Source organism: Camellia sinensis, chromosome 7 (assembly GCF_055761805.1).
Source record: "Camellia sinensis isolate YWXY chromosome 7, ASM5576180v1, whole genome shotgun sequence".
NCBI lineage: Eukaryota > Viridiplantae > Streptophyta > Magnoliopsida > Ericales > Theaceae > Camellia > Camellia sinensis.
In genome coordinates, this window is record NC_138967.1 from 102,346,027 (window position 1) to 102,355,406 (window position 9,380).

The following is a 9,380-nucleotide window of genomic DNA, read 5'->3' on the forward strand; positions in this document are numbered from 1 at the left end:
CCACATGTTTTGCTTCAAGTCTGGGAGAAGAACATAAATACAGAGGATTCGGGAGGTTTTTTTTGAAGGCTGCCGCAAGGTTTGAAAAAGAACAAAAAAAAAAAGAAAAAAGAAAAAAAAGGGGGAAGATTCATAGAGTGGTGATTTTGATCTAATTATCTCTTGGAGGTAAAATTTTTAATGGTACTCCTATCTATTAATTTAGTTTCAATATAACAACGCATGATTCGTATGGGTAAATGTGAAAAAATAAACATATTTGTCTAATCTGATATTGGGTGTCGGTTTTGCCAAAATATGAATACGGTTGGTTGTTTTGGCACTTAAAAGAGGATTTCTTTAGACAGAGTATCTTGTATGTGGACTAGGTGTGTGCATTTTGGGGCTGTTATGTGATAAGTAATTCTAATGGTGGTGCATTTGTAGGATATAAGCTTTGACTGCTAGCAACTATGGGTTTATATATGTAAAAAATAACAATAGAATAAAATAAGCCTTGAAGATTGTGGAAGCCGTATTTTGGGGTTTTGCAATTTACTTGTAGACTACAGGATTAGATTATTATATTTTAAAGAAAAGAATAATGGATGCATCATGGTGATCAATAATAATTGTTTATGTGGTGTAATATTTATTAGGTTTGTGAGATTGAGGTGGATCTTGGTAATTTGAGATTAGCTTGGGAAATATTATTTTAGCTGTTTAAGGTAAGTAACCCTCTATCACTGTTGGTTCATTTTTATTCCTATTGAATTGTTTGAAATTATAAATATTTATTTATAGCCTTCTTATTCTCCTAAAATTAAAATATGGGTCAAGTATAAAACAACATCGGATATTATTATGAAAGTTATTTGAATATTTTGTGAAACTATTCGAAAAATTGTACCAAATGTTTATTCTGAAAATATCGAATATTTTATTTAAAAGTTGTGTATTGTTTGAATTATGAGCATCACTCTAGTCTGACAATGATTTGGACGCTAGCCAATGGGGGTTATTTATTGGCATAGAAACTAGTTTCTTTTGGAGCTTTACCACCGGCCTATGTGTGGTTCCGGGCCTTGTCACAGGCTAAGTGACCGTAGTCACCAAGACTTGGGTTTTGTGAATCGCATCATTGTACCATCGATTTGAACAACGAAATTTCTGCGAATTATCTCATTGTCTTTTCAATTAGAATGTATTGCTACATTGTTTATTTTCAACTATGAAACCATCTTACAAAATAATTGTTATATATTGAATTGTAGCAAAAATATATTTATTGGTTATCGACTATTTTTTTTTTGTATACTTGATCCAGCTAGCAGTGACGGTTGGTTATTTACTGGGCTGTCTAGCTTACCCTTATTTTTTTTTCCAGATTTTGAGGAGTAGAGCTGCACGGGGTATTTACTTGTGGGAGTGCCGAGAGTAGGACTATGATTTAAGTACTTGGATTATTATTTTGTCAGTGGATTATATTAGTGGACTTGGTGGACAATTTCATATGATAAGAATTATTTATTTTTATGAATTTTGGCATTATGATAATTGAAGATTTAATTTGAGTATTTTACATTGTTGGTTTATGTGATTGGACTCTTAGCCTTACATGCTCACTTAAATGAGTGTGCGGCGTTGTCACGGAGCTTGGGGCGTGAAAATTTTGTGGTATCAGAGCCAGGTTGTAATTTTAAAGGCTGGTATAGAATAGTGGTGAGATTAGGTAGATGTAGGATTGGGAATGCTTATAATTTGGTATAATGTTAATTTTATTTTCATGTTATATGGACTTAAGAATAGAATAAGGTGAGGTTTTATTATGGATGCATATAGGTTACAATGGAATGTGATGAGACATTGGCAAATATGGCTAGTAATACACGCCAGGGTCAAACGAATCGACGGACTGGTAATAACAATCGGCGGGGGAATGTGACTAATAATGGTAGTGGTTCTCAAGCAGTTAGAGGAAATCAAGGGCAAGAGTTAGGACAATAAGAACAAGCTGCAATCCCCAATCCAGTTGGAATGGTTCAAGTGCATCAGACTTTGGCCAGGGTGGTGCAACAACAAACCACCATAGGGAATAACTTGACTGGACTTATGGAGCAACAACAACGGATGCAGCCAGGTGTTAGGCCACAACCGAGGCCACGTTGTAACATTACTGAGTTTAAGAAGATAGCCTTGACATTTGATGGAGCCATAGACCCTTTGGAGGCTGAAAAATAGTTGACATAAATGGAAAAGTTGTTTCCTGTTTTTGAGTTTATGGATGATTAGAAGGTGACCTATGCTACGTTTATGCTACAAGGGATAGCTAATGATTGGTGGCAGATGGAGAAGCACATACATGAGCATGATGCCAACCCCTATACATGGGAAAGGTTTAAGAATGCATTAAATGAGAAATACTTCCCTAGGAGTGTTCGTCTACAAAAACAGAGGGAATTTTTGAAGTTGGAGCAAGGAAATAAAACGGTTGTAGAATATGAAGCCGAGTTTACGAAATTGTCTAAATTTGCAACAGCATTTGAAGCAGACGAGGATAGCAAAGCACGAAAGTTCGAAGGTGGGATAAGAACGAACATTATGCAACAGATGGTTCCTTTCGAGTTACCTACTTTTGGAGCAGTGTTAAATAAGACATTATTGGTTGAGAGTGGCCTCACTAAAGCCCAAGAAGAGAAAAAAAGGGAATTATAAGAAGAGACCTAGTTCTTCCAACTTTCAAACTAACAACAATTCGAAGGGCAATGCTAAGAGACAAAACACTTCTTCAGTTGGGAGTTGGGGAAGTCGAATTGTGGGTGGTAGTGTTGATAAGCAGAGTGATTGGATAGAATGCACTAGATGTAATGGGTTCCATCGGGATAGTGAGTGTCGTTGGAATACTGGGGCTTGTTTCTCCTACGGGCAACAGGGGCACAGGATTGCTGATTGCCCTAACCGGAAGGGGCGTGAGACTGAACAAAAAGCATGGACAAATAAAGGAACATCAATAGATAGAGGGTCTTGAGGAAATCAAAAGAAAAATGGAGGTCATAAACCAAAGACTCAGGGCCGAGTGTATGCACTCACGCAACAAGATGTTCAGACTTCTAACATGGTGGTGTCAGGTACTGTTTTAGTGTCTTTTGTTTATGCACATGTGTTATTTGATTCTGGCGCTACAAATTCATTTGTGTCTATGGGATTTATTGAGAAACATGGATGGAAATGTGTCTCTAGAGAGATCAACTTATGTGTTGAAACCCCAATAGGAGGTGTTATGGTTGCGACTTAATTTGCAAATCTCATGTGGTTAGTATAGATGACAGGAGATTGCTTGTAGACTTGACTATTTTAGATATGCGGGACTTTGACATAATTCTCAGAATGGATTGGTTGGCAACCAATTATGCTTCTGTTGATTGCCGAGGAAAAAGGGTAGTGTTTCAAATTCCTGATCAACCAGAATTTTGTTTTGTGGGTAGTAGAGTTAACACTCCTCCTCTAGTAATCTTAGCTTTGGAAGCTAGACGATTTTTAAGGAATGGTTGTGAGGGCTATTTAGCTTTTGTGAGAGATATCCGTGAGACTGAATTGAAGTTAGAGGATATTCTAGTTGTGAAGGAATTTCCCGATGTTTTTCCTGAAGACTTACCAGGGTTGCCACCAGATAGAGAGATTAAGTTTTCTATCAAATTAATTCCTGGCACGGGTCCTATCTCCAAGGTTCCGTATCAGATGGCCCCAGCAGAGTTGAAAGAGTTGAAGGAACAATTACAAGAGTTACTAGATAAGGGCTTTATTAGGCCTAGTGTTTCTCCTTGGGGTGCACCCATTTTATTTGTGAAAAAGAAGGAAGATAGTTTTCGCCTTTGCATTGATTATCGAGAGTTAAACAAGGTAACAACTTGAAATAAATATCCTTTGCCCATAATATCTGACCTATTTGATTAGTTGCAAGGAGCACAAGTCTTTTCTAAGATTGACTTTCGTTCTGGCTATCACCAGTTGAAGGTTAAGGCGGAAGATATACCTAAGACAACCTTCCAAACTAGGTATGGGCATTATGAATTTTTAGTGATGCCGTTTGGGTTAACCAATGCGCCTGTAGCTTTTATGGATTTAATGAACACAATATTTAAACCCTTCTTAGATCAGTTTGTGGTAGTTTTTATTGATGACATTCTTGTGTACTTGAAGAGTAAAGTGTAGCATGAAGAACATCTGAGAATAGTGTTGCAGCTATTAAGGGAGAAGAAATTATTTTCTAAATTAAGAAGTGTGAATTTTGGTTGGAGAGTGTATTATTTTTAGGTCATGTGATATCTAAAGATGGGATGTCTGTTGACCCCAAGAAAGTAGAGGCTATGGTAGAGTGGAATAGGCCTACTAGTGTCACTGAAATTCGTAGCTTCTTGGGTTTAGCAGGATATTATAGAAGGTTTGTTAAAGGATTTCCTGAATTTCTATGCCTTTGACTCGTTCAACACACGAAGGGGTAAAATTTGAGTGGTTTGATGATTGTGAGAAGAGTTTCTAGGATATAAAGAGTCGATTGGTGTTTGCTCCAATACTTATAGTTCTGTCCGGGGATGAAGGTTTTACCATCTATAGTGATGCATCGAAGATGGGCTTGGGTTGCATCCTGATGTAGAATGATAAGGTAGTGGCATATGCGTCTAGGCAGTTGAAGCCATATGAGCAGAATTATCCCACGCGTGATTTGGAGTTGGCTGCAGTGGTGTTTGTATTGAAAATCTGGAGGCACTACTTGTATGGGGTAAAATGTGAGATATTCACTGATCATAAAAGTCTGAAGTATATTTTCACTCAAAAAAAATTGAATATGAGGCAAAGGCGATGGTTGGAGCTATTAAAGGACTATGATTTGACTATCAATTATCATCCGGGAAAAGCCAATGTAGTGGCAAATGCCTTGAGTAGAAAGACCCCGAGTAATTTGGCTACCTTGATCACTGACCAAAAAAAATCTTGGAGGACTTGGGAAGGTTGAATATCGAGATTAGATGGTACAACCATGGAGTGCAGTTGGCAAACCTTAGGGTTCAACCCACATTGATTGATAGAATTAAAGATGCTCAACAAAGAGATCCTCAGTTCCAAAAACTTAATGCTGAAATGGAAATAGGGCTTCAGATGGAATTTTGTGTGCATAAAGATGGAACCTTGAGATTTGGAGAGAGGTTGTGTGTGCCTAATGATTTAGAGCTGAAGAGAGAAATCCTGAGAGAAACTCACAGTTCAGGGTATATGGTTCATCCAAGGAGCACTAAAATGTATAAAGACTTGAAGAGGAACTTTTGGTGAAATAATATGAAGATGGAAATTGCTCAGTATGTTGCTCAATGTTTGGTATGTCAACAAGTGAAAGTTGAACATCAGAGACCTGCAAGTAAGTTATAACCTCTTCCTATTCTCGAGTGGAAGTGGGAACATATTACCATGGATTTTGTGACAAGGTTGCTTAGAACCCAAGGTGGGAACAAGGCTATTTGGGTTTTCGTTGATCGGTTGACAAAATCAGCCCACTTTCTAGCTTTTAAGGTGGGGTTCTCCTTAGAGAGGTTTGCAAAATTGTATATCAAGGAGATTGTGAGGTTGTATGGTATTCTGATGACCATAGTTTCTGACAGAGATAGCAGATTTGTATCTATGTTTTGGAAGAGTTTGCATGTAGCTTTGGGTACTAAGTTGAATTTTAGCACTGCCTTTCATCCTCAAACTGATGGACAGTTAGAGAGAACTATTCAAACCCTGGAAGACATGTTGAGTGCTTGTGTTATTGATCTTGGAGGTTCTTGGGATGAGCATTTGGCCTTAGTGGAATTCTCTTATAATAACAGTTATCATTCGAGCATTTAGATGGCACCATATGAGGCTTTATATGGACAGAAGTGTAGATTACCTATTTGTTAGGATGATGTAGGCGAAAGGAAGTTGTTAGGGCCTGAGATTGTGCAAAAAACAATGGACAAGATCAATCTTATTAGAGGACGACTTTGCACTGCACAGAGTAGACAGAAAAGTTATGCAGATAATAGGAGACGTGATTTGGTGTTTGGGGTTGGAGACTATGTGTTCCTTAAGGTGTCTCCCATGAAAGGAGTAATGAGGTTTGGTGTTCGTGGTAAATTGAGTCCTAGATTTGTTGGGTCATTTGAGGCTTTAGATCGAATTGGAGAGGTGGCTTACAGACTTGCCCTACCATCTTCACTAGCTGGAGTTCATAATGTTTTTCATGTCTCAATGTTAAGGAAGTATATACCGGATCCTAGTCATGTTATTGATCATGCATTGTTGCAGTTTAAGGAAAATTTGACCTACGAGGAACACCCTATACAAGTTGTTGATAGAAAGTAACAAGTTTTGAATAGCTTCTGCTCATTTTATGTTTCTTTTTTCTTCTTCTAATTCATATGCATGTTCATTTTTTTCCCCCTCAAGTAGAGTGAACTAATCTAATTTTGTCTGAACACTTAAATGCCTTTTTACTCTATATGCTCCCTGTCTCCTTGAACAAGCAATCCTCAAGGGCAAAACTATGATTTTTGTCAAGGGGGGTAAGAACTTACCTAGAATCATTTATGAAAATTTTTCCTATTTGACAATCGAAAGAAGCAAAAATTTTGAACTAAGAACAAAGCAAAAACTTAGATATTCATTGATAAGATACGGGTTTAATTACAAATAACCTCAAAGACTTTCCATATTTTGGAAACGATGCATGATAGCCTCATTTGGAATGCTACTACAAATCAGTGATAACCCTGGTCCGTATTATGCTAATTAATCTTAATTATGATTGTGATTATGTGTTTGATATAATTTTGAGTGCCATTTATATGAATATATGTGGTTTTGAATTTCTATCTGTTCACCATAGGAAAATCTGTTTGGTTATCTGCTTTAGAATTTAAATTGAAGGCCCTATCAGCCACAAAACCCGAAATTGATTACGCCATTGTGATTAGCGTAATTTTTAGAGCCTATGGTGAAATTTAATTGAAAATTGATTCGGATCAGATTAAATAGATTAAATTGATGAAATAGTGCTCAATTAATTAGTGTTAATGAAATGTGATTAAAAGAGCTTATATAAAGGGCCAATTTACACTCTCATTCATTTGTTTTGAGCTCAAATCAGATTTTTCTCTCTAGAGAGAGAGAGAGAACCGAACTTTGAGAGAGAGAGGGGGGCTCAAATTGAAGATTGAGCTAAAGGCTTGAGAATTGGAGGTTAAACTCAAAGAATTAGCTAGAATTTGGGTGTTTGAAGCTCGTAGGTGAGTGGATTCATAAGTTTGAGTTTGTAATTTTGTAAATTCAAGGTTTAATTGTGATCAAGAACATAACTTGAATTGAATTTGTTGAATTTGGAGCTTGTATGAATACGCATGTGCATAATTGTTATAATTTTGTGTGTTCAAGCACGAATCATGTTGAACAAGAAGAATTGAGCATCAAATCTCTCTTGCATGCATAATTCTCATGAGTTTTGATGATTATAAGTGTCATTTGTACCAATTGAAATAGAATTGGAGTCAAGAATGTACATGCATGCATGATTGATGAAGATATGGAGTTTGTATGAAGTTGAATTTATGTGTTTTGGAACCCATGAAGGGAACTCAAAATGATTTTGGAAAAGGACCATGCATTTGAACAATTTCGTCACATATTCTCAAACTCTCATATTATACAATATGTTTCCATGTTTTTCAGCCAAAATCATGAGTTTAAAGCCTTTGAATGTTGAGTTTGAACATCACGAACAATTTTGGAAATTCCAGAATTTGGCATGTCCGCTCAAGCGGGGAAAGCGCCGCTCGAGCGTGAAATGTGAGCTCCCAGAACTTTTGCAGACATTGATGTCCGCTCGAATGGGGATATTCACGCTCGAGCGGGGAGCCATGTAGTGTGACCTTCAGCTCGAGCGCCCAAATTCAAGCTCGAGCGTAAAAATGAGGCAACCAATATTTTTGCAGACCCACGGGGTCCGCTCAAGTGGCGGAACCCACGCTGGAGTGGGGACCCCTGTTTCAGAAAATTTGTAAAGGTGTTCTGTGTTTCATTTTCCGTTCTCTTTCACTTCTAAGTACTCTTATGCATGCATTGAGCGTTATGAATGAATTAAAAGAATAAGAAAGAAGCCTAAGAGGGATGTATGAATTAAGAACAGATTGAATCAATTGTGGCCCATATGTGTTATGTAATGTGTAGGGTCGAGCTCCAGGGCAAACCAACCTGCAGAACACTGTGAGTAATATCTTAGTAAAAATATTTGAAGTATGTTATTTGTCCAAATGCTTATTTCCATATCAGTCTCATAATTTTGTTAAATTGAATTGCGGACAAATATTTGTTATGCCATATGGTTGGGCCAAAGGCCGTTGGATACAATTGACTGGGCCGAAGGCCGTTTGACATAAATGATTGGGCCAAAGGTTGTTTGACATGAATGATTGGGCCAAAGGCCGTCTAACATGAATGATTGGGCCAAAGGCCGTCGGACACCATTTGATATGAATGATTGGGCCAAAGGCCGTTTGACATGAATGATTGGGCCAAAGGCCGTTGGACACCGTTTGATATGAATGATTGGGCCAAAGGCCATTGGACATCGATGATATGGGCTTGAGGCCGTCTGTTAAGGAACAAAGTGGGCCAGAGGCCGTTTGATATGTTCGGGCTTGAACTGCCTAATGTACTAAATAATGCACGAAATAGAATTCTAAATGGGCCCAAGGCCGTTTGATATATGTGAATCTCATTCATGTATGTAACGCCCTCAAAATAAATCCATAAATTATCCAACAATAGCATGCTTAGACATAAGAAAATAAAGCATAAATATATTCCATCAGAGTAATCATTACAAAATGTATTACATGTTGACAACGAAAGTAAATGTCCTATGGGCTTACAACTTTTCAAGTCAACACTTGGTTACAAAAAGAGAGTATTAACTCTATACAAAGAAAGCCCTTGGCTTGATATACATGTAATATATCAAAAGGAAACAAAACAACAGAAACAGTCTGTCTGCCTCTAGCCTCCCAAGCTATGTCCTTGGAGGTGGCATGCTACCTGTGCCTGAAAATGATGTCCCATAAAGGGTGAGCCACAATCCAGTAGAAATATACTAAACCAACTATAAACAATGACTAAAATAATAGCATTCAATAGATGATCCACACTTGTATTCCAACGTATGTCGTATTACAGTTTCACAACAATCATGCCCATGGCACACTTCAGTTTCCATTTCTTATTCAACTTTAAGTTTGAAAACAAGGCTCTGAACCTGTCCAAATCATTTAATGAGATTATAACTCGTCACTAAAATACTTTCAAAATTCACGATGGATACACATTTTGTT

The 9,380-nt window shown here is 37.4% G+C and overlaps 1 protein-coding gene across 1 annotated transcript; it reads left to right on the plus strand.

Moving 5' to 3' along the window:
• The first annotated feature begins 5,967 nt into the window (after positions 1-5,967).
• On the plus strand, positions 5,968-6,360 carry LOC145795993 (uncharacterized). Its single transcript, XM_082880952.1, has one exon. The coding sequence runs from the start codon at positions 5,968-5,970 to the stop codon at positions 6,358-6,360; it is 393 nt and encodes a 130-aa protein (XP_082737078.1).
• The last annotated feature ends 3,020 nt before the right edge of the window (positions 6,361-9,380 follow it).

What these genes read in the sequence shown, in the direction of transcription:
- LOC145795993 (XM_082880952.1), top strand. Translation starts at nt 5,968, where the DNA reads ATGGACAAGATCAATCTTATTAGAGGACGACTTTGCACTGCACAGAGT.